The sequence below is a fragment of the Schistocerca cancellata genome, chromosome 1 (genome assembly GCF_023864275.1).
Source record: "Schistocerca cancellata isolate TAMUIC-IGC-003103 chromosome 1, iqSchCanc2.1, whole genome shotgun sequence".
Lineage (NCBI taxonomy): Eukaryota > Metazoa > Arthropoda > Insecta > Orthoptera > Acrididae > Schistocerca > Schistocerca cancellata.
The window spans coordinates 643,751,012-643,777,967 of record NC_064626.1 but is presented as its reverse complement, the minus strand read 5'-3'; the positions used below and the strand labels follow the sequence as shown (position 1 = coordinate 643,777,967).

At 39.1% G+C, this 26,956-nt stretch overlaps 1 protein-coding gene across 1 annotated transcript in view; it reads left to right on the top strand.

Annotated features, from left to right (window-relative positions):
* The window catches only part of LOC126183362 (EF-hand domain-containing family member B), a 395,037-nt gene that overhangs the window by 7,875 nt on the left and 360,206 nt on the right, over positions 1-26,956 (top strand). Inside the window, exon 2 of the mRNA XM_049925285.1 lies at positions 21,701-21,859. Within this exon, the coding sequence (XP_049781242.1) occupies positions 21,701-21,859 (159 nt within the window). The remainder of the gene's footprint in view (positions 1-21,700; positions 21,860-26,956) is intronic.

The following is a 26,956-nucleotide window of genomic DNA, read 5'->3' as shown; positions in this document are numbered from 1 at the left end:
TGGAAATTTTTTGCCAAGTTGTTCAGCCACTTTGTTGGTCTGTGTCATGTTATCAAGATTATATCTCCAGTTAACTTTCTTATTAAAGACTGAACCACTATGAAAAAGATTAGGACACATAAGTCAGCCTGATAATTGGAATGCTGCACTGCACTTATATTAATTAATTAAAAGGAGAATTGAGCCATGTGCACATTATAATTGATTTCTGCCACTCATGAAACTTCTCTGTTCATTGTTTCCGATCAAAAGGGTTGGTCGGCGTCTCGCAAAAGGGCGCAGAGTTGCTTGCAGAGTTCACTTAATTGCATGTGCGCTCCTCTTTGTTCTCAGTTTTTGTCTGGTGATCTGGAGAGTTAACTGTGCTCTTTCACTGAAGATAAGAGGCCCGATTTTTCATGTTATCAGTGTCTGTGGAAACGATGTGCATGCAACAGTTGGAGAGTTATTGCTTCCCTCTGCCTTCATGCTCACGGGTTTGCATCTTCGGAATCAACACATTTCTTGGTTGTGGGTGCTGTGCTGTTGGCATTTACTTGAAGCCAAACACAGTCGAACCAAGAAAATGTTAAGCACTTTTCTGACCTGTAACAGAAGAGCTAAAAAAGACTTGGCATTAGTGAAATCCCTTCTTCATTGGGTGAAACTCGGCTTGCTGCTTAGTTTTGGACAGTAACAGCAGTAGTAGTCTTGGACCACAATCTGGATCAGCATTCCATTGTCATAGTACAAGTCTAAGTTCTTTCAAATCTATTTGTAAAAGGAGGCAAACAGGAATTATATTTTAATATTGATTGCTTCATGGAAGTTCTATTTCTGCATTCATTATTTACAACAGATTAGTTTTTTAGTTACATGGTTTCATGTAATGGCCCCTTTGTTAAAACTGGCAGTCATGTTGGATTGTTTGATTTTCCTTTAAATTGTTGCAGTAATTCTTTAAATTCAGTTTTGCTGTGTGGAGATTTGCAAACTTTTATTAAGTTGTAAAGGCCTTGCAAGATCTTCCGGCATGCAATTTTTAGTAATGGCATTTTGAATGTACCTATGTCTGTGTTTTAGATTTGAAGGGACGGAGCCATGTCTGATGTAGCTCAAGCTGGCGGACTGATTAATGCGTGATTTCTAATCAGTTGCATTTATTTAAAGTTCTTTAATTATTTATTGTTTTGAAACTTATCAACTTGTTAACACTGATTCTCTCACTGTTCCTTGTACCTGAAAATCATAGGTATGAATGTTAAAACTTTTTGTAATGTTGTGTAATTTTCGGTAATGGAATTACTAACAATGTTATAGTGGCTTTGCAACACCTGGTTTGATTTGTTTATTTGGTCACTGCTAAAATACTGTTAAGACAAATAAATATTATGAAAAGTTTTTAAATTTTGGTCCAGCATTTTATTTTAACATTCCCAGATCCAAGCTCTCTACCATTTCAGATCTACATATTTCAATGCAGACAGCTCTAGTTACACGGTTTTCCCTTCTCTGGCTACTCCACGGGAAAAGGGACAATCCAGATGACTGTTAGCAAATCATTTAACTCAATACATGGTGTGTACTAGAACAGATGGAGATACTTTAACGGTGACAAAACAGACTGTTCTTTGTGGAACACATAGAAGACAAATTTGCAGTAGTTGACTCATGGGGCAAACTGCAAAATTGATCACTATCCATTAAAGCTTCCTCTGCTGCTCTTCAGGGATGTGAATGACTGGATGAGACACCAGTGACTAATATCCCACAAGAGTATGGTGCAAGGGGCTGTTTGTATTCTTGACAGGTGAGGAGCTATGAGCTGATCTTGAACAGCAAAGTGCAAATTTTTGTCAGATGTGTAGAAAAGTGTCCAAAGTACAGTAGAGTCCCGTTAATCTGAACTAATTGGGACTGGACCTTGTTGGGATTACTGATTTGTTCGGATTAGCCAGTATTACGGTGATGAGTTTCTAGATTGAATTATACCAAGCAGATAAGTAAGTGCACCACGGTAACAAATGGGAACAAGTGTGGGAACAGTGGCTCTCTCACTCCCTGCCCTTGTTGTTGTGCATTGTTGACACCTTTCTAGTGTCTGAGGACAGTGCACTACCAGTTGGCTCACAAAGTGCTTGGTTATGTTAGTTATCAATCGCTGGCACACGTAACAGTTGTATTGTATTCGTTCAGGTGTAGTGGTGTATGTATTTTCATATGAGTAAATGGAAACATACAACGTTAACTCTCAAAGAAAAACTGAATGCTTTGAAGTGGATAGCCAGTGGTGAGAATGTATCTAAACTGGCAACAGAACTGGGTGTTGGTAAAGCAACCGTTTGTGATTGGAAGAAGAACCGAGTGAAGCATGAACAGTCCTGTGCAATGTCTTCAGGAAAAACACTAGAAATTCAGCAGACTTTGAAACAGTCCCAGTACGATAAAGTGGATGAAGCTCTTTTCCTTTGGTTTACCCAAGAAAGAGAAAGGGGAACTCCTTTGAGTGGAGCACGGGTTCAGGAGAAGGCTGTTTACCTGAACAAGTTCATGAATGGTGATGAGTCTTTTAGTGCGAGTGCGGGTTGGTTGTACAGATTCAAAAAATGTAATGGAATCCATCAGCTAACAATTACTGGAGAGAAGCTTTCTTCTGAGCGTGATGCAGCAAAGGAGTACTTGGGTGAGTTTGAAAAAGTGATAAGAGAGGGAAAGTATTCCCCCCAACAAACTTATAATGCTGACAGGACTGGCCTTAATTTTAGGGCATTGCCAACAAAAAGCCTGGCATCAAAAGCAGAAGACAATGCTCCTGGTTTTGAAATGTGCAAAGATTGTGTGACTTTATTAGTGTGCAGCAATGCTGCTGGTAATTACAAGCTGCCTTTAATGCTGGTCGGCAAATCTGCTAGGACCACAGCTTTTAAAAACTGCAACATGAAGTCCCTGCCCATATATTATCGCAACTAGAAAAAAGCATGGATGGATGGTAAGCTGTTCAAAGAATGGTTTCAGTGCCAGTTTGTTCCCCTGTTCAACGGTTTTCTAAGGAAAGTCATTTGTCTCCCCGTGCAATCCTTTTGATTGATAACTTGCCATCTCACCCCTGCACTGAGGAATTATGTGATGGAGAAATTGTGGCGAAGTTTTTGCTGCCGAATGTTACACCACTTCTACAGCCGATGGGCCAGGTGTACTGCAAACATTAAAACTGAATTACAGAAAACAATTTTTAAGAATGCTGATCCAAGATGATAGCATTACTTCAGTGGACAAAATAAAAAAGACCAATGTGAAGGATGTTGTTTATTGGGCCGCAGAGGCATGGCAGAATATTTCAGAAAATACTCTGAGAAAATCATGGAGAAAACTGTATATATCTCTTGAATTTCAGGACAACCTAGTTGAAAATGAAGAGGAAAATCTACTACAAATGATACAGACAATCCCTGGACGTGAAGAAACTAGTGAAGGAGATGTAGATGAGTGGATGACAGTTGATGGGGCATGTGTGGACAACCTTAATGATGCTGATTTAGTTGCTGCTGTGACTCAAGACCAGGAAAAACTGGACTGCTGTGACGGAAGTGATGATGAGCCTGAAAGCGACAAAGGACAAAGGAGAGCTGATGCCACACAGTGACAGCAGAATCCTTTGACCTTTCACTAAATTATTTGGAGCAGCAACCCAATGCTACACCTGCTGATTTGATGTTTATGAGACAATGGTGCAACTATGCGTAATATAACAGACTGTCTTCATTACGCCGAAAAACAATGACTGAGTTTTTGTCATCTAAAAAGTAGGGATAAAATGTCTGCTGTATTTTAGTAAGTTTGACAGCTTTTCTTTCATTGTTATTCATTGTTTAAACCTAATGTTTTCTTGCCAATTTTTCTAATACATGTTTACTGTACTGTGTAAATTAAAATAGTGTGTATGTACAGTGGTTTACCACAAATTTTTCCATACTTAAATTAACGTTTTTTCATGTTCGGATTAACCTGCAGCCTGGGAGTTCCAGGGCTGTCCTGTCTTCATCCATCCCTGTGCCTTCAGCAAATAAGCCCACACACAAGAATCTGTGATCAATAGTTGGGGAGTCATCAGCAGTGCAAGTGCAAACTACCCCAGCATTCACCATCTGTGACATTTGTCTATCTCCAGGCAGGGCACTTTCTATGCTTGAGATGATCATCCATCCATCTTCCTCACTTTGCTCCTACTTGGGGATTTCAATGCAAACCATCCTCTGTGGGGAAGTAACACTTCATCTGTTCAGAGCCTTTTGATTGGGCAGCTTCTTTCTGATCTCAGTCTGTGTCTCTTAAATGACAGCACTCCTACCCACTTCATTGCTGCTCACTGCACCTTTATCGTTTCTGACCTTATGATCTCTTCTCACAATCTCTTGGCTTCATGACATTGGTCATTCCACGATGATCTTCGTGACAGTGAATCATTCCCAGTGGCCATGTCGAGGACAGTATTGAGGCTATGTCAAGATAGGATTCCGCCAAGAAAGCAGGCTCGTGGGGGGTGCAAAAACAGGCCAAATGAAGTTGAAAAAAGCAGCAATAACAGGTCATTTAAGAGTTAACTGGGAGAGGGGACGAAACTTTTTTCTTTCATCCAGATAGCGTCATAAAGAAATGACTACTAACAAACAGTCGTCACATGGGTTGTGTGTCAACCGTGTGCTTGGTTCATACAGGTGGTGCCTACATAGATAGCTCATGTTTTTGCCACTACTTCACTGTGGTGCTGTAAGAAATCACAGATTAGTGAGTAGATCCTGAAAGAAATATGCTATTTAACCGAAGGCTTAAGATTTTTGACAGTTTCAGCCAGCTGAGGACAGGAGTGAAAGTGTTTAACCTCCAAATCATTTGATTGAATAAAAAATGAAATTGGAAACATATGTCACATGAATACCTGGAATGGGAAGTCTGTATCTTATTTTGAAAAATGTCGGCAGATTTTGGTGTCAAATATAGCAGAAATATCAATACAGCTGAGATAGTTAATAAAACAGCGACTTTCAAATCTTAGTAGTTGAGTACTGTATACTTGTGACAATTTCAGTGACTGCAGCATCTTGTCAATGCAGTTTCAGCAAATTAAAGATGACAAATTATCTTTAGCTCAAGAATAGGGGAAGTAGACCATCAAATTCAGCTATCTTGCTGATAGAATACAACACAGCTGCTAAATTGATTTCAGTGGCTTAAGCAACGATTTAACGGCCTTATGTTGTCACAAAAATGTAATTTTAGGAAAGTAATATGTTCTCAACATTTATTTACAGCCCTTTCTTTTATTTCTAATTAATAACTTATGTGTCATTAATAATTAATGAGGAGCAAATAAAATTTGTTATTTATTATGCATTATACTACATTCTTCGAAATGTGGTGCTACAGAAGAATGCTGAAGATTAGATCATATAACTAATGAGGAGGCATTGAATAGGATTGGGGAGGAGAGAAGTTTGTGGCACAACTTAACTAGAAGAAGGGATCGGTTGGTAGGACGCGTTCAGAGGCATCAAGGGATCACCAATTTAGTATTGGAGGGCAGCATGGAGGGTAAAAATCGTAGAGGGAGACCAAGAGATGAATACACTAAACAGATTCAGAAGGATGTAGGTTGCAGTAGGTACTGGGAGATGAAGAAGCTTGCACAGGATAGAGTAGCATGGAGAGCTGCATCAAACCAGTCTCAGGACGGAAGACCACAACAACATCATATACTAAATTCATTGTACAGTGCTAACATAAAAGGAAAGATGTAGATTTTGTTTTACTTTGAATTTTTGAGAAAGTTTATACAATTTGTATTTTATTTACAAAAATTATACATTTAATTAGGTGTGTACAGCATTTTTCATTTGTTGTTGTTTTGGTAGTCAGGTGACTACTTTGCTGCTGCTCTCCATACTGGTCTACCATGTGGAAAACTTTTTTATCTCTGCATAACTGCTGTGCCACATCCACTTGAATCGAGCGAGGTGGCGCAGTGGCTATCACACTGGACTCGCGTTAAGGAGGACAACGGTTCAATCTGATGTCCAGCCATCCTGATTTAGGTTTTCCGTGATTTTCCTAAATTGCTCCTGGCAAATTGTGGGATGGTTTCTTTGAAAGGGTATGGCAGACTTCCTTCCACGTACTACCCTAATCTGATGAGACTGATGACCTCGCTGTCTGGTTCCTCCCCCAAACAACCCAACCCAACATCCACTTGAATCTGCTCACTGTAATCATTCCTTGGTCTCCCTTTACAGTTTTAATCCCCACTACCCCCCTCTCCCGTGCCCCCCCCCCCCCCCCCCTCACACACACACGTACACACACTTACTTCCAATACCAAACTGACATCCTGACGCCTCAGGATCTGTCCTATCATCTGATCCCTTCTTTTAGTCAAGTTGTGCCTGAATTTCTTTTTTTCCCAGTTTGATTCAGGAACTCCTCATTTGTTATACGATCTAAACCTATCTAATACTCAGCATCCTTCTACAGCATCACATTTCAAAACCTATCATCTTCTTGTCTAAATTGCCTATCATTCACATTTCACTTCCATAATGGACTACATTCCTGACAAATATCTTCAGAAAGCTTCCTAACACTGTTTTATATTGGTTGTTAACAAATTCTAATTTTTCAGGAATGCTTTTCTTGCTGTTGCCAGTCTGTATTGTATTTCTTCTGTACTTCAGCCATCATTAGTTATTTTGCAACCAAATAACAAAACTCATCTACTACTTTTAGTGTCGCATTTCCTATCTAATTCTGTTAGTATTGTGTGAGTTACTTTAACTACATTCCATTACGTATGTTGTAATTTTCTTGATGTTCATCTAATCTCTTTCCAAGACACTGTCTAATCTGTTCAAATGCTCTTCAAAGTCCGTAACAATATATGACAAAATTGCAATGTTCTTATTTCTTCTTTCTGAATTTTAATTCCCTTTCTAAATTTCTCTTTGGTTACCTTCAGAGCTTTCACAAATTACAGAGCGAATAACATTTCCTATCTCACTTCCTTCTCAACTGCTGCTGCACTTTCATTTGCTTTTATAACTGGAGTCTGACTTCTGTACAAGTTATAAATAACATTTTGGAACCTGTATTTTCTTCATACTACTTTCAAAATTGCTATTAAGTGTAGTCCGGTGCAATTGCAAAAACTTTTCCCCAAATGTACAAATGGGACAAGGTGTAAAACTTTGCTTCCACCGTTTGCCGATATGTGGCGGCACCGGTAAGTAGTGGTTGAAAGAAACAGATTGCAGGTGTAAGGCAGTTAGCTTGGACCTTGGTCAACATAACCTCACTCAAACATTAGTCGATTTATGTCTGCATCAGAAAGTTGTTCATGATCGAAAACGTCAGTTTACGAGCCTATTTCTCGTCACTTGTGAGAGGTGTTAACAGGGTGTATACGATCCGGGACAACCGGGAGATCTGGGAAAAACCCGGGAATTTTTTCATCTGGGAGAAAACCGGGAAAAATCCTGGAATTTTTTAGAATTCCGGGAATTTTTCGTTGTTTTAGTTTTCAGTTAAATTTTTGTTATTCTCTGTGGTAAGAACCGTTACTCTAACAAAGGATATTACTGTATCCCGCTACTGCAGAATAATACTAATACGAGAGAAAAAAACGAAAATAAAATTTAAATTGCAAAGAAAATGTGCCAAATAAAATAACACAGTGCTCGTACAAGCGTCTGCCAACAGCAAAAGGCCTTTGGAAGACTATGTAATGCTTCATAACAACAAATTGCCTTTGATGAGCGTGACATCACAACTGTTTACATTAGACTAATTTAAAAAGTTATGAGTGGGCTCATGCACGCACGTAGTTGAGTCGCGTATGAATAGTACCTTCTCCTTCTTCTGGCCACAGAAATGCGGCTGTTGGCTGTGTAAGCAGCAATCAGCCACATGATACCCGGAAAAATTTTACTGGCGCGCCCAAGTTGCCAGATTCACACGTGTGCAGCGGGCCCGGATCTAGTGGGGAGTGAGGGCAAACCGGGTTATCTGAACCGGGCGACAATTTCGGGGGAGGGGGAAAATTCATATTCTTGAGAAAAAAAAGTGTTTCATAAAGCATCTAGCGCATGTCAGTCAATCGATTATTCATATCATTTTGAAACGCACCCCTGCTGGTTTTTGAACACATTCTAAGTTGATTTTTGAATGCATGCATAGTGTACGTCATGTCTCTGCCAGGGGAATCCTCGTCAGATCTAGAAATAAACTTTCCTGCAGACAAAACGGGACGGGGCTATACGAGCTGAGCGGAATAAAGCCGAACCGGTGAATGCCAACTATTGCTTGTTTATGTGGTTGATTTGGTTTGCGAATGTTCAACCTTGTTATAATTACTAGCGAAATACATAGTTTCAGATTACCAGAATGGAAATAAACAAATAACAAGAATAACAGGTAACGAAGATTATGTATTATCTTCTTGATATATCCAAGAAAGTGAAATTTTGACAGAAATCTTTTGACCAAATCGCTACATGAGACAGGGTCACTTGTAGTCCCCAGCTAGCAGCCGCTTAAGTTCCAGTCTGAGAGTACCGCAGAAAACGCGTTGTACGAACACGTAATAACGCCTAACCGGAGAATAATCGCTGGATAACTAAACCGGTGATTGTGGCAGGGTTAGTGAAATTAACCGGAGAATGAGTTTTGACAGTGGTAGGAATAGTTACAGAGTTAGTGATGACAAGACTGTTTGTTAGAACGAGAAAGGAGAAGAAACGGGGACATCACAAAAATTATGGAAGAATATGACAATTCCAAATTCATACAAAAATTTTGTTCTACTACTTTTCGGTCTCGTGCATGAGAAACTGGAGCGTATGAATGAAATGCGAAAGTATTTCCTAATGTAAAGCTTTTTGCTTGTAGAAGGCCAAATAGGTATTTTCTATTGGTACTTCGTGAATTATATTCTGATCTATTATAAAAATGATCATTATTGCCAAAACAGTCTCGCTTATTTGGTGTGTGTGTGTTACAATTGCTGAAATATTTGAAAGGCCTATTTTGTTTTCTCCAGCACACAGTGACAAAATAGACGTAATCAGATCGAGAAACCACACAAGTCTCGGCTACTATTTCTATTAACAGCTTTTTCAGTATTAGACAACGACATTGCCATTTTTCATGTAGCAAAACGTTTGACGAACTTTGATAAGGTAATAGTCCTTTCGCAGAAAGGAAAGCACACCGTATAAAGCCGTAGCAAGTTTAGACAGAAAAATCGCTAGGACCTAAGGATTGAAGAAACATGTACTGTCTTGCCTGTCTCTTGTCCTTACTGGTTTTAGGTGTCCTATATTTAATTTTATGTCACACAGAAGAGCAAGTTATTAGCTAATAGGCAATAAAGAGTCCAGTTTTTCTGAAGAGTACTTGTTCTCCTCCTCCTCCTCCTCCTCCTCCTCATCATCATCATCATCATTTAAGACTGATTATGCCTTTCAGCGTTCAGTCTGGAGCATAGCGCCCCTTATACAGTTCCTCCATGATCCCCTATTCAGTGCTAACATTGGTGCCTCTTCTGATGTTAAACCTATTACTTCAAAATCATTCTTAACCGAATTCAGGTACCTTCTCCTCGGTCTGCCCCGACTCCTCCTACCCTTTACTGCTGAATCCATGAGTCTCTTGGGTAACCTTGCTTCTCCCATGCGTGTAACATGACACCACCATCTAAGCCTGTTCGCCCTGACTGCTACAGCTATAGAGTTCATTCCCAGTTTTTCTTTGATTTCCTCATTGTGGACACCCTCCTGCCATTGTTCCCATCTACTAGTACCTGCAATCATGCTAGCTACTTTCATATCCGTAACCTCAACCTTGTTGATAAGGTAATCTGACTCCACCCAGCTTTCGCTACCATACAACAAAGTTGGTCGAAAGATTGAACGGTGCACAGATAACTTAGTCTTGGTACTGACTCTCTTCTTGCAGAAGAGAGTAGATCGTAGCTGAGCGCTCACTGCATTAGCTTTGCTACACCTCGCTTCCAGTTCTTTCACTATGTTGCCGTCCTGTGAGAATATGCATCCTAAGTACTTGAAACCGTCCACCTGATCTAACTTTGTTCCTCCTATTTGGCACTCAATCCGTTTATATTTCTTTCCCACTGACATTACTTGCGTTTTGGAGATGCTAATCTTCATACCATAGTCCTTACATTTCTGATCTAGCTCTGAAATATTACTTTGCAAACTTTCAATCGAATCTGCCATCACAACTAAGTCATCCGCATATGCAAGACTGCTTATTTTGTGTTCACATATCTTAATCTCACCCAGCCAGTCTATTGTTTTCAACATATGATCCATAAATAATATGAACAACAGTGGAGACAGGTTGCAGCCTTGTCTTACCCCTGAAACTACTCTGAACCATGAACTCAATTTACCGTCAACTCTAACTGCTGCCTGACTATCCATGTAAAGACCTTTAGTTGCTTGCAAAAGTTTGCCTCCTATTCGATAATCTTGTGGAACAGACAATAACTTCCTCCTAGGAACCCAGTCATATGCCTTTTATAGATCTATAAAGCATAGATACAATTCCCTGTTCCACTCATAACACTTCTCCATTATTTGCCGTAAGCTAAAGATCTGGTCCTGACAACCTCTAAGAGGCCTAAATCCACACTGATTTTCATCCAATTGGTCCTCAAGTAATACTCGCACTTTCCTTTCAACAATACCTGAGAATATTTTACCCACAACACTGATTAAAGAGATACCTCTGTAGTTGTTACAATCTTTTCTGTTTCCATGTTTAAAGATTGGTGTGATTACTGCTTTTGTCCAGTCTGATGGAACCTGTCCCGACTCCCAGGCCATTTCAATTATCCTGTGTAGCCATTTAAGACCTGACATTCCACTGTATTTGATGAATTCCGACTTAATTTCATCCACCCCAGCCGCTTTATTGCACTGCAATCTATTGACCATTTTTTCCACTTCCTCAAATGTGATCCTATTTCCATCATCATTCCTATCCCATTCTACCTCGAAATCTGAAACATTACTGATCGCATTTTCACCTACATTGAGCAACTCTTCAAAATACTCCCTCCATCTGCCCAAGGCATCCACAGGATTCACCAGCAGTTTTCCAAAATACTTGTCATTTCCTTCTTACCTCCCTTTCGAAGACTGCTAATTACACTCCAGAATGGTTTTCCAGCAGCTTGACCCATAGTCTCCAACCTGTTTCCAAAGTCTTCCCACGATTTCTTCTTGGCTGCTGCAATTATGTGTTTGGCTTTGTTTCTTTCTTCAACATAACTTTCTCTGTCTACCTGGGTTCTGGTATGTAGCCATTTTTGATACGCCTTCTTTTTCCTTTTACAGGCTGCCTTGACTGTATCATTCCACCAAGCTGTTTGCTTCATCCTACTTTTACACACTACTGTTCCAAGACATTCTTTAGCCACTTCTAGTACTGTGTCCCTGTACCTTGTCCATTCCTTTTCCAATGACTGTAATTGACTACATTCAACTAACTGGTACCTTTCTGAGATCGCTGTTATGTACTTGTTCCTGATTTCCTTATCCTGAAGTTTCTCCACTCTTATCCTCCTACATATGGACCTTACCTCCTGCACTTTCGGCCTCACAATCCCAATTTCACTGCAGATTAAATAATGATCAGTGTCATCAAAGAATCCCCTGAATACACGTGTGTCCCTCACAGCCTTCCTGAATTCCTGATCTGTTATTATATAGTCAATGACAGACCTGTTTCCCCTGCCTTCCCAAGTATACCGGTGAATGTTCTTATGTTTAAAAAAGGAGTTTGTGATTACTAAGCCCATACTGGCACAGAAATCCAAGATTTGTTTCCCGTTCCTGTTGGCCTCCATATCCTCTCCAAATTTACCCATAACCTTTTCATACCCTTCTGTTCGATTTCCAATCCTGGCGTTAAAATCATCCATGAGCAGAACACTGTCCTTGTCCTTTACTCTAACAACTACATCACTGAGTGCCTCATAAAAACTATCCATCTTATCTTGATCTGTCCCTTCACAATGCGAATATACTGACACAGTCCTAATTTTCTTGCTAGACACTGTCAAATCTATCCACATCAGTCGTTCATTTACATACCTTATTGCAACTATGCTGGGTTCCATTTCTTTCCTGATGTAAAGCCCTACACCTCATTGTGCTATTCCTGCTTTGACTCCTGACTGGTAGACCTTGTATTCTCCCACTTCCTCTTCTTTCTCACCCCTTACCCGAATGTCACTAACAGCTAAAACGTCCAGCCCCATCTTACTTGCAGCCTCTGCCAGCTCTACCTTCTTCCCAGAGTAGCCCCCATTGATATTAATAGCTCCCCATCTCATTACCATTTGTTTGCCAAGTCGTATCTTAGGAGTCCCTGGTTTGTCAGTTAGAGGTGGGACTCCATCACCTCCAAAGGTCTGAGGCATTTTGCTCTGATTGTTGCCAGCATCATATTTAAAGTACCAGGGAAGCAGGTTGCTTGCCTTACTTGCCCCGAGTCCCATTGGGTTTTACCCCTAACGGCTGAGGGACTAACCGGTGGATTTGGTAGTCTTTGCCGTATGAGCACAAAGGTGACCACGACTCAGAATATGTCCGAGATGCCCAGCCTTATTCCAAAGTAACTGGTGTCCCGACTGTCGGGACCACTTACTTGGCCACTCATACGTTGCCCGTGGTTCATGACTACAGGAACCCACACTCCTGGTTACAAATAATCCTATCCAGTATTAATTGCTAGGGTATTTTTTTACAAAAAAAAAGTGTGTGTGTGTGTGGGGGGGGGGGGGGGCGGCAGGATGCCAAACCGGCCGACTGGGAGCAGGAGAGGCACTACAGGGCATTTTAATTTCCGCTGTCCTGAAATGGTTTGAGGGCATCCATTACAAAATATACACGTTTGAATTCCACAGAGCGAAATACAGTGATGTGCGATATAACAATGTTGTTTGAAGATGCGTGGCACCTCACTGCACACTTAAGACCAAATAACGTCTTACATATCCTCGAAGATCTTTTATGTATCAGACTCTTCAGAAAGATGTGTGCTACAAAATGAACTTATTTTTGAAAAGCATTTTTTCTTAATTTTTGACGTTCTGATGGGGGGGGGGGGGGGGGTAGTCTCCACGTGACCTATTTTTACATTCAGTGATTTTTCTGTTTCCTTTTCGTTTACTGCTCTCACGTCAAATGAAAACAAGACGGATTTCTGTGGCTGGGAGCTATCAAGTGAATTAAAATACATTTACATAATTACGGAAGGGTAAATTATGCTAGTAGTTTCACATTTTATTTTATTTTATTTTATTTTATTTCCACCTTTCTGACAGTCGAGCATTAATCGCCTTGCAGAACAATGAAGTTATTTTTGTCGGTTTGATAAATAAATTTGGCTTTTATTAAGCTTTCATGCTTAGGCAGTCAATTTATTCCACACTATTGGCTAGTTTCAACTGTTCGCTGCATTTCAGGTGCACGTTTTCGTCTTCTAGCACGTATGGCATTATGCCATAATAAAGAACCAAACATGAGATAATGCAGTACTGGTACTCCAAGAAAATTTACGTCCCGAAAACCACACTGAAAAGCTTCATATCTGGTCGAGGCCTACGTCATTGAGAATCTGGACATACCAATGTGCACTGTAAGGCGAACTGTGCGTTTTAGTATGGTTCACAAAATTCTGATGCTCTTGGAGTATCCTCTGATGTCTTGTCTCTTTTATGACATAACGTAAGCTCTTTTAATGTTTTACACGTACGAACACATGGGCTTCCTACATCACCGTAGCTGCGCAAGCGCGATGACGTCTTATCTGGCGCTCTCTAACAACTGCTGAAATGAATCTTATTTCTAACAGGTCACAGGAAAATATTGCGAATTGTTGTTAGGAAAGCATTATTTTCAAAGTAAATTTCCTTTTACGCAAGATGAACTGTGTGCGAGAATGTACGATGGATTTCTTAAATCACAGAGTGTTTGATCTCTCTTAAAAATCAAATCTTTGATTACGAGCTATTTAGAAGAATTTAGAGCCCAGAAGATCAGAGATTTATGTCGATATAAAAATTTTGCTGGCATATTTGTGTAATGTATATTAAAGTGTAACATGTGCTAAACAGATCAACATTATAAGTGAAAGCTTAGCTTTCCTTGTAGCTTATTAATCTTAGAGACAAATATTATATGCGAAAGCTTTGCTTTTCTTATAGCAACATTATGTATATTAATTTAAACCATTAACTTTTGCTGTTGGTGGAATTCTAATTTATACTTTTGTGATACAAAAATTTACAGCATACATGTTGCTGCACATCAAAGATCTTTTTTTTCCCCCCTGAGTATCGTTTTCTAAAGTGCCGGAAAATTCCACGCTGCTGTATAAAACCATATCCGATCAAAGGATAAGTTTTACAGTTCCGAGGGAAAGTATACTGTCACTTAATATGGCAATAGCATATTTTCACCTGGGAGAAAATGTATTTTTAACTGGGAGATCTGGGAAAAATCCGGGAATTTTTTCTCCTTGTCCGCGTATACACCCTGGTTACGCTTTTGTTTGAATATGAAGAAAACGGCGGCTGAGTCTCATCGAATGCTCTCAAGTATGTATGGTAAGGCTGCTCTTAGTGAAAGAACGTGTCGTGAGTGGTTTCAATGCTTCAAGAACGGTTATTTTAACGTCGTAGACCGGCATAGTGGTGGAAGAGAAAATGTTTTCGAAGATGCAGAATTGGAGACATTGCTGAGTGAAGACTCATGTCAAACTCAAGAAGAATCGACACAATTCGTGGGAGTGACACAGCAAGCCATTTCAAAACATCTCAAGGCTATGGGAATGATTCAGAAAGAACAAACTTGGGGCCCGTTTGAGTTGAAACCAAGAGACATTGAACGATGTTTGTGTGTTTGTGAACAGTTGCTTCAGAGGCAAAAATGGAAGGGATTCTGCATCGCATTGTGACCAGGGACGAAAAATGGGTTCGTTACAATAACCCTACACGCAAAAAATCAGGTCTAGTGAAGCAGGGGATACAACCCGTCGGCTTTGAACAATGTCATTCCTTAGTCATAGATAGTAATGTCTTCACTTCGAGGCATAGATAATAAAGCAGTTCTGTGTTCTAATAAGCGCTATCATTAAAATAATTGAATGTGAATCTAAAAGCGATCACTTGATATGCGCTAAATCATTAAACATGTGATTTAATTAAGTTAATTGTTTGTTTCTTATTCAGAGGTTGCAAATGTAACGTACGTGTATTTCCACCTATTCGTAAGTAGGATCAGTTTATTCTATCTCGTGAGATTTTTTTTTTTTTTTTTTTTTTTTAAAAGCCAAAAAACACTCATCAGCTACTGAAGCATCTGTATCTTCTAATGGGTGCGGGAGTTCCAACTCTCACCCACCCACCTCCCCAGGAGTCGGAACTCCCGCACCCATTAGAAGATACAGATGCTTCAGTAGCTGATAAGTGTTTTTTGGGCTTTTTAAAAAAAAATCTCACGAGATAGAATAAACTGATCCTACTTTATGTTAGTAATAGCGGAGACGAAATAAACAGCACATCTACAATTTGTATCCCGTGTTCCACTTAGGGTTTACTGAAGCGGAGGATACATCGTTCAGGTGAAGAACAGGACAGTAATGCTAGTGAAAACGAAGAAATCGCCTTACGACAAACTCATATTCCGGACTGTACGTAAGCAACACACTTCGAATGAGCTTTTAATTTTTATCGGGTTTCATTTGCGGTTTAGTGAAGCAGGGGATACATAGTTCAAGTGAACAACAGGACAGCAATGCTAGTTGAAACTAAGAAATCTACTATGCTGAACTTGTATCCCGTACTGCACTTAAGCAATACAGTTCAAAAGACTTTAGAGATACAACTGACATACATGTAACGTGATGTATTCTTTGCTAGTAATTTCATTCATTTCTTTCCATTGTATTTTGCGGAGAAATACTAAGATACAAACACGCGATATCATTAACGTGAAAATACTGCTGGCCCTTACATATGTGAAATAAAGTTTCTCTCTCTCACATTCCTTTGTTTCTCAACATTCTCCTCAGCTCTTTCATCTTTGTAATACATGCTCTCTGGCGACTTGTGACGTCATTGTTCAAAGCCGACGGGTTGTATCCCCTGCTAAACTAGACCCAAAAAATCATGGTGATATCCCAGCCGTGTTTCCACGTCGATGGCCAAGCCGAATATTCATGGCTCTGCATTTGGTGGGATCAGCTTGGCGTCATCTACTATGAGGTGTTAAAACTAAGTGAAACAATCACAGGTGCTCATTATCAAATGCAATTAATGTGTTTGAGCATAGCATTAAAAGACAAACATCCGCAATACAGCGAGAGGCACGATACTTTGATTTTGCAGCACGACAACGCTCGACCCCCACATTGCAAAAGAGGTCAAAATGTACTTGGAAACATTAAAATGAGAAGTCCTACCCCACCCACCATATTCTCCAGACATTGCTCCCTCTGACTATCACCTGTTTAGATGAATGGCGCATGGCCTGGCTGATCAACACAACCGATCTCATGAAGAAGTCACAAATTGGATCGATTCATGGATCGCTTCAAAAGATGAGCAATTTTTTTGACACAGGATTCGTACACTGTTGGAAAGATGGGAGTAAGTAGTGGCCAGCAATGGAAAATACCGTGAGTGATACATGTGTAACCAATTAGTTTCATTAAAGCCTCAAATGTTGGGGAAGAAACAATGGAAGCAAAGTCGAACACCTTGTAGAAACATAGGTGTGCCTTTCTTCAAACTATCTTCTAGGATAAGTTTTTGGGTCAGTATTGCTTTGCACATTTCTACATTTATCGAGAACCCAAACCAATTTGCCTCAAGGTTTGCGTCTATCTATTTTTCCATTCTTCATTACAGATTTCATGTCCATATTTTGTTAGCATGACTAATAGTCCAGTGGTATTGACACCTGTCAACACCTGCCTTCTGCAGTTTTGTCATGGCTGGCATACCCAAGAATCTCAGTAATGTTGGGCGAATGTCGCCTCTCTGTGGGCCTTCATTCCATTCGCACTCAAACCTCCAGATGTCAGACACTCAGATCGGTACCAAATATTGTGTATCGGTAGAGTATCAACGAAAACACAGATTTAGTTCGTGCTGTGAGCTGTTATCCAGTACATGTGTAAGCAGTAATTGAAAGTAACACCAAAACGACAGAGTATAGGCAAACTGTATCTGTGAGCACTGAATGTGTATAGGTAACACCACACCTGTCTATACAATTGTACTCTATAGGTTTGCTACTTGCAACTAATGAAGTGAAAGCAGACTGCCAAAAGAACATTGCTACAAACTCTGAAATGTCCTTTTACATGGCAGAAAAATGTTCTCCCATGTAACAATTTCACTCGTAATCGGTTAAAAAAAAATTGCCATCAGCAGGTTTCAAACCCGTGACCTTTAGCATGACTATCTGATGCACTATCAACTCACCTACCAGAGATTTTCATATTTAGAGCTCACATATATGGTTTGCCTATACTCTGTAGTTCTGGTGTTAGTTTTAATTACCATTTGGCTACGCATATTCTACTGGGCGACAGCACATGGCATAAACTAAATTGGGCTATCGACACACAATGTTTGGTACAGATCTGAGTGACTAACATCTGGACGTTTGGGTGCGAGGTCTCTCTGTGCACTGTTATATTCATCTTGCATGATCACATCTCCCATCTCGTCTTCATTTGCTCCCTCTTCCGTTTCTATAACACTGTCATTTAGTTCATTTCCATTGTAGAGGGCCTACATACTCGTATATTCCTCTGACTGCGTCACTTTGTACATGGAATCTTTCTTTGGGTTTGTGACCACATTTGGCTCAAGTAATTTGCTTTTGTCTTAGTGGCCAAAATTCTTTCATTTTTACTCCTTATGACGCATTTCACAACACGGCATTCTCAGATCTGTGATACAAGAATTAACAAAAGAATGAGTGGAAATTGATTATATACATTAACAATTAATTGGAATTAAGTACCTTAATGGGTATGCAGCATCTAGTTAAAATTCAACATTCTACCTTCACATCATTGGCCACACTGCCTCGCACTGTGTGGTGTGTTACAAACTAAAAGTATTAAGACACCAGGTGGGATTAGATTCAAATGTCATACACTGGATTATGATCTCTATGATGTGTAAATTAATTATGAAAAATTCATAAACCTTCCTTAAATATATTACAGTTAAAAAACCAACACTAAATAAAGGGTTTACACAAAGTCCGGGAACACTTTGTTATTTATTGCACAAGAACAAAACATGTACAGATATCATACATATGTCATTTTGAAGAGAAACCCTGGAAGTTTTTTCCATGTATATCACCACAGCATAGTTTGGTAATTTGCCGATAGTCAGCGGTAGTCGCAAACATGGCGACTTCAGGTGTGGAGTGTGTTGGAGTTTGACAAAAGCAAGTGTGCTACAGCTGTTCAGTGGATGTTTAGAACCAAGTATGGTAAGAAGTCACCAACAAGGAAAGCCGTTTACCACTGGCACAACAAATTCATTATGACGGGTTGCTTGTGCCCGGTAAAGAGAAATGGACATCCCAGTGTGAGTGAAGTGAATGTGGAGTGCGTACGAGAGACATTCATAAGGTGCCCAAAGAAATCGGTGTGTAATGCCTCCTGTGAACGTGAAATGGCTCTATTGACAGTGGGGAAAGTCCTGCGACAGAAGCTGTCTATGAAACAACTCAAATTGGAGCTAGTGCAGAAGCTCAATGACAAAGACAAGGACAAGCTTTTTGAGTTTTGTTTGCAGATGCAACAATTGAATGAAGATGGTTCACATATCGATTGTTTGTAAAAAAATAAAAAAAATTTCAGAATTTCTCTTCAAAATGCAATATGTATGATGTCTGTTCAGTGTTTTGTATATTACATTAAAAATAAGAATCACATTTTTATTTAAATGAGTGCTAGATTGTATCAGAACCTATGCAACATTCATTGGCTACATTTCAAAATAGTTTCCTTAAGAACACCAAAACTAAGATGTTACATACGAGAAGGAAAAAGGAAATGACAACCAACGGAGGAGACAAGGATCCTTTGTTATGATTTCCTAAAGAAAGTATTATATGTCACCACCCAAAAGACCAGTTACTAAGCGGTCTCTTCAAAGAGCCAAGTATCATCACCATCTCTGTATTGAATCGATGAGGTTGTGGGAGACATCTCCAGCGCAAACCCCCATGCTGCTGGAGCTACTATTACTCTTTCCTCTTTCTGCAGGCACAGCATCAGAAACACGCAATGAGTTACAGTAAACGAAACCCATATACAGACCGTCTCCCCCCCCCCCCCCCCCCCCCCCCCCCCCCCCCAACTGTCATACATGTTGTGCAGGTCCAAACAGCTTCACAAGCAAGTCGTCAGTTCATCAGCAGAACAGCAGAGAACATTCTGGTGGGCTTCAAGAGCAGAGCTAAGCCTTTATACGAGGGCCGTTCAGAAAGTAACCTCCGGTTGATTTAAAAAAATACACCAAGTTAAATAAAAATATTTTAATATATACGTCTTACAACTACATCTTTGCACTATTTTTCTACATAGTCTCCATAGCGATTGAGGCACTTATCGTATCTCTTCACAAGCTTTGAAATTCTTTCTGCATAAAAATCACCCGCTTGTGCCTGGAGCCAGCCTGTGACCGCATCTTTGAGCTCTTCGTTGTCATCAAACCGCTGTGACCCGAGCCATTTCTTCCATTGCATGAAGAGGTGATAATCACTTGGCGCCAGGTCTGGGCTGTAAGGTGGATGGTTGATAACGTCCCACTTGAAGGACTCAAGAAGGGCCGTTGTTCTGCGAGCAGAGTGAGGACGGGCGTTATCGTGCAAAAAAACGATACCGGAAGTCAGCATACCACGGCGTTTGTTCTGTATAGCCCGTCGTAACTTTTTTATTGTTTCACAGTACACGTCTTGATTAATGGTCGTACCACGTTCCATGAATTCAACCAACAACACCCCTTTGGCATCCCAAAACACCGTTGCCATCAGTTTTCTGGCAGAAAAATCTTGCGAGGCTTTTCTTGGTTTGGTAGGCGAATTTGAATGTGCCCACATCTTTGATTGTTCTTTTGTCTCAGGGTTCACGTACTTAATCCAGGTTTCGTCACCGGTCACGATTCTGTTTAACAATGGTTCTCCTTCGTCCTCATAACGTGACAGAAAGTCTAATGCAGAGGCCATTCTTTGAGTTTTGTGGTGGTCGGTAAGAATTTTGGGCACCCATCGTGCACAGAACTTACGGTAACCCAATCTTGCTGTCACTACCTCGTACAAGAGAGTCTTAGAAATCTGTGGAAAACCAGTAGACAACTCCGACATTGAGAAACGTCGATTTTCACAAACTTTTGCATCAACTGTCTGAACGAGTTCGTCAGTCACCAATGATGGTCTACCACTCCTCTCTTCATCATGAACGTTTACTCGTCCACTTTTAAATAAACGTACCCATTCACGGACAACTCCTTCACTCATAACTCTTGGTCCATACACGGCACAAAGCTCACGATGAATAGCTGCTGCAGAATATCCTTTGGCTGTAAAAAACCTTATGACAGCACGCACTTCACATTTGGCGGGGTTTTCTATTGCAGCACACATTTCAAACTGCCACAAAAACTAAACTAGCGCAGGTACGACGTTCACTCGACCACGGCTTGATGCTGACTGACCTGTTGAGTGCGTGAACGCACAGATGGCGTCGCTACTCCCCCCACAACCCGCACTGTGACCGATCGGAGGTTACTTTCTGAACCGCCCTCGTATAAAGATGCTGTTAACTTCCCAAACGAGAAAGTGATGGTATGTTGATACACACAATGAAAAACACACACACACAAATTTCAAGCTTTCGCAACCCAAGGTGATGAAGCAACCTTGGGTTGCGTAAGCTTGAAATTTGTGTGTGTGTTTGTGTGTTTTTCATTGTGTCTATCAACATACCATCGCTTTCTCGTTTGGGAAGTTAACAGCATTTTGTTTTATATATATTCCCACGTGGAATGTCGTCTCCCCCCCCCCCCTCTCTCTCTCTCTCTCTCTCTCTCTCTCTCTCTCTCTCTCTCTCTCTCTCTCTCTCTTGACACTGTGGATCGTTGAATAACTTACAAAACAGAAACAAAATGTCCCACACATCCACCTCGAACTACCATTCCGTGGCGAAAGTCAGTTAATTTCCATTAAGTGGCCATAATCGTGTCAGATCCCTTTCCACATGTATCACCTTAGTACAAATAACACCTCTGCCAATGCACTGCCTTTCTATACCTTGTGTATGTAATACTTCTGCCAACTGTAAATGTACATATCACTCTCCCATGACTTTTGTCACTTCAGTGTATTTACTGTCTCACCGCACTGGGTGTGGTTGGCAGCAACTATGTATCTGTAAATATTGCAAATGCCAAAAAAAGATTTTTATATTTGTATATTAACACAGTTATCGCAATTAGTTTATTGTGTTTCATTTGTGGCTTAAAATTTTATTTATTGATGTTTCAGCAATTATCTTAGTTACATGTTGCATATTGCTTTATGTTGTTGAGTGTGTTTCTCTTCCCCAGGCTGGGATTAGTGTGCCACTGGATGACATAAAAGAATGTTTCAAATTTGTATCTCTTGGGGAACAACTCAAAGCAGTTGGTGTTAAGGAGGAACATGAAAAGAGGACCTATCCAATGCCAAAATCAGATGGGAAGCGGTATGCTGGATTATATACTGATGTAAGATGATAGAAAAGAAATACTTCAGCTTGTAGCAGTTGGTGTTCTTGAATATTGCTCAGTGCTCCATTCACCTTAACAAATCGTCAATCATTTGTCTCTTAAGTTTAAGTAGCACACAGTCAATTCCATGTATCTCCTTTGACCCATTACATCAGATTTGGAATAAACAGCGTAGTTACACCAGTTACTAAGACAACCATAGGTAACATTTAACAACTGGCTACTTACATGCTTCGAGATGGTGACCAGAAGATTGATCATTACGGCCACAAAAGAGCATAAGAAACATGCGGGCTATTTCAGACACCAAGTGAAGTAAAGCTAACAGGACAGCCACATGAACTAGGGTCATTTCGAGTGGGGCAAACTAAAAATACTACAATAAGACTAACATCATTGCAATACAAACTTGTAATAAAAAAATAACATGTACCAATTCCTCCAGAATAAACCAAAGAAAAGAATACATAAAAGACACAGTTGGAATTGAATATCTCACTTGATTTATATAAGACAGTGATACCAGACATCTCTCCTCCTCCCTCCCTCTCCTCCTCTATAATAAATAAATAAAAAATATTTTCCATTACCCATCCCGAATGCACCTTGCCTCCATGACATCACATTTGAAAAAGCCGGATGGTGGGGGCAGCCAAATGAATATTATTAAGAATCAAAATTATAAATATGATCACTACTACATGTTTCACTCGCAACAATTTGAGCTATGCTCTTGGGTTCCTGTTTAACCTCAACCTCAAAAAACGTGTCACATCCCAAAACAACCAAATATTTGTGAGAAGCAAGATTATAAATATGATCACTAATCATTTCACTCACCGCTATTTAAACTGCGTTCTTAGGTTCCAGCCTAACCTTACCCTTGGAAATTGTGCCACATACGGAAAGAAACAGACAAATGTTGGTGAGAACCGAGGTTATAAGTATGATCATTACTGATTTCTCTAGCAACAATATAATCTTTGCTCTCAGTTCTTGCCTAGCACCACCCTTGTAAATCATGATTTACTTTGAATAAACAGCAGAGTGTACATCAGTTACTAAGACAATCACAGTTAACATTTAATAACAAGCTGCTTACATCCTTCGCATCATACGCAGGACATCATGGGTCAAAGCTGTCGAGTGGCACTGGACCATGGATTTGAACCTGCTGCACTGTACACATTACTACAATTTGACATTGTTGTCTTGATTAGTTGTATATTTTCTTTATCTTCAAGGCTAAGAAAATTGCCCATAATCAAGTTTCCATTAAAAAAAAACAGAAACAGTACTGTACATCTTTCATGTATTTCTGTGAAGGTATGTATCATATCTGTATGTCTGTATCTTTGTACTATCCATTAGTTCTTGTCATCTGATAGTAGTGTTTCTTATATTACTTTTTGAGAATGTCTCTCTGCTTTAATACATATGTTACCAAGGAGGGTTTGTTTACTATGATCAGCTTACTTGCTAAGATTAACTGAAAAGGTTTGTCATTTATTTATGTGTGGAAATATGGAAGAAATTAAAGTGATAATTGAAAGGCTGTGATTCTTCTTGATGTGCATTTAGATTGGCCACATTTAATCGTAATTTATTGCTACTGTATTGTTGTCGTAAACATTTCGGTACACGAATATTAATTGAACATGTGTAAATGGCCAGGCTATGTTTATGATACATCAGATATTTACTTCTTTGTCCACACAATGTGGAATTTGTTTACCATGGCATGAGTCCTCTCTCTAGCACACCATTTGTTTGTTATAAATAATTACATCCTCTAAAAAGCTGGACCCAGATATGCAGAGTATGGTATAAAGCATTGCAAACTTTCGGTATAAGCAGACATAACATTGAGAAATGCACCTCAAAGAAGTACATCAAATTTCCATATGAATACTAGTAGCTAAAACATAAAGGGCATTTCCAGTGTTGAGGTAACTGGTGACAGTCTTCCATATTTGTATCAGTTTTAGTAATTTTTTTGGCCAATTTCTTTTATGAGATATTCAAAATCTTGATTTGACAGCCTGGTGAAATTCTGGATCAGCATCAATCAGTGAATTAAATTTTCAGAAGCTGTTCACATAGTTAAAGAGTAACATATCCACAAATTGTGATGTCTCTCTTTTTTTCTTTCTCAGTGCAATATATAATTTCTCTGTGAGTTTTGCAGTATTAAAATTGCAGGAAAATTGTGTCTCAGAAAATTTGTTGTTCAATGTCTGTCATTGCAGCGAGTTAGGGAGAGCAATGCTTCATTTGAGCATCAGTCTTCTGGCTGGTTTGATGTTGCCTACCACAGTTTCCTCTCCTGTGCTGAACTCTTCATCTCAAGAGTATCGGTACACCAATCAATTATTTGTTGTATATATTCGAATCTCTGTCTTGTTCTGTCATTGCAACCATTCTTCTAGTCGGTGTTTTCCACAAATTGCTCTCCTCATTGATTCTAGGGAGGACTACCTCATTTCTTATTTGTGCATTTAAATTTTAGCATTCTTCTTCTGTAACACATCTCAGATGCTTTAGTTAATCTTCTTCTTTTCTGATTCTCAACACTCCATGACTCACTTTCATAAGATACTGTACTCCTTACTTAAATTCTAAGAAACTTCTTTTTTTCAAATTGAGGTCTGTCTTTGAAACTAGTCTTCTTTCTCTTCTTGGCTTCTAAGGGCTTGAAACACCGATGCCCATTTCACATTGCCTCTGTATGCTTCTATTTTGTGATACTTCCTGATAAATATTTATTCTCATCCTGTTGCATATTGTTTTAATTTCATTTACCCGTTTACTCCTGGTTCTTTTCCTCGGTCTTTTACAACTTTTACCAAATACGTTCTCCGTGATCCTCTTCCATTGTCATCAGATGGCCTGCTCATTGAAGTCTTCTGGTTTTTATTACACTCATTATTGTTGCTTGTAGTAACAGCATTTGGATTTTTGTGTTGTCTTCCCTTCCAGCTTTGTGATTTATTGTCATATTGTCAGATTTTTGTATAAACTTTGTTTTCAAGTACTTGTAACTGGCATTCTTCCCTTTTAGTTAACTCCATATTTTTTCTCTGTAGGGTGTTACTGCTCTGACGATTACATTATATTGCTTCATTTAAGTTTTCCTTGTGAGTAGTTTAGATCCTAGAAGTTCATGTATGGAGTAGTAGGCTTTACTAACATTTTGCAGGCTCATTTTCTCTTCTGTTTGTCTCTGATTTTGTTCACCTATTACTGCTGCCAGAAATTTGACTTTTTCTGCCCATTAAAATTTATGTTCGCTGGTTAGCTCATGAGAGTGGTTGTGTTCTTCGTATCTACATCTTTAAACTGTGATGCATGTAGTTTTCTGGTTGTTTACTTTTAGGCCGAACTTGGATGCTTCTTCCACAATCTCCGCAAATAGCTGTCCAGTTTTATTTTTAAAGCGGCCAGATTTTATTCCATTTAACAAAGCCTCACTTATATTATCATCCATGCATGTTTTACAAATATTTGTAAGTTTAATAAGTTGTTTTATACTAGTGGACATTTGCTCTCTTTTACTGTGCTAGTCTGTTACATGTGTGCTTCCATTTTCTTTCATGTTATTTCCCTTCCAAGGTAGCAGAATTCTTAAATTTTGAACCCCAATTTTTTAAAGTTTATTGCTAATCTCAGTTCTGCAATTTTATTATTATTTTTGTCAGACTTTGGTTTACTCTCAACCCATATTTTGTGATCATTGGACTGGTCATTCCATTCAACAAGACCTGTAATTCTTCCTCACTTTCATTGAGTATAGCAACATATGTGTTAAGGATAGACAGGATGGACCATTTTAATCCATAATGGGAAATAATGTGGGATGGAGGTTATTGATTGATTGAGGGGAATTATGGGACTAAACGACGAGGTTGTTAGTTGTAATGGGACACCCTTTTCTCACATTACCTTTTTTTATAGAAATAGCCGATACCATTTATACTATCAATTCTTGTATAGGTGAATATTATCTCAGCTGTTTAAGTAAAAGAATTTCATATGATTTTGTATACAATGTATTATATTTCAGTCTAAAATGTATAAAAGGAAATTAATTTCGTAGTACTATGTACGTACAATTAAAGTTACTTTTCTTTTAAAAATATTTGAAATTACAAAATATCTGGCATATTTAAAATTCATGTTATTAATTGACAAACTGACACTAATTATTAAATTCTGGATTCATTTGTAAAATAATTATATAACTTGGTGATGATTCTTCTTTTGTCAAGAAAGCTTGTAAACTCTTTTGCTTTGTTAACTCTTCGGCATATTGTGAGTATCGCAGAAAGTAGTTAATAATGGGCATGCCTCTGATGGAAACATACATGTCTTTTAATTTTGTCTTCAACAATGTAATTGATGGTTGTATGAAAATGGAGATTGTGAAATCAGTGTGATATAGATGAATGGGATAAAATAAAATAATATCGTGGCAACAGATAGTACTTCATGAGCTATTTAGTCATCTGGAACCCAGGAAGTAAAAATTGCAGCTGCAAGAACTGGAGCCAACAACGACAAGAGAAAATGAAGGTAAGTAAATAGTTTTTCTTTTGTATCTCTTACACCTCACGGATCATTCAAAACTTGTGCAGAGACTGAGAATTTTAATAGTGATGTGTGGGAGGGTAAGATTACGCAGTCCAGGATAGAGATGAGATACAACAAAATGTTATAGATAAAAGCTGTATGTGGCAAAGAGTGTCAGGCATTGTTACTAACGGCTGTGACACCGAAAGTGTTTTTGCAGGTGATTTGGAGGTTAAAGTGATTTTTCTTTTTTTAAATGGGAACCTAATACTTGATTCAATATTTGAAAAGAGCACCATGTTTTACGTATAAAATGATACATTATTCGAGGTCATGGCTAGCTTAATGAAGGTCAAATAAGCATATATATTTTTAGTTCTGGTAGGGATTAACTTTGAATAGAGGAAGGATACAAATTGGAAGGAGCATCTCAAAGAATGTGAGATAAGGGGACTGATTCAATGACTTGTAAATAATGATCAACATTTTATTTATGTTCTCTCTTGCAAATGCCACAATAACACT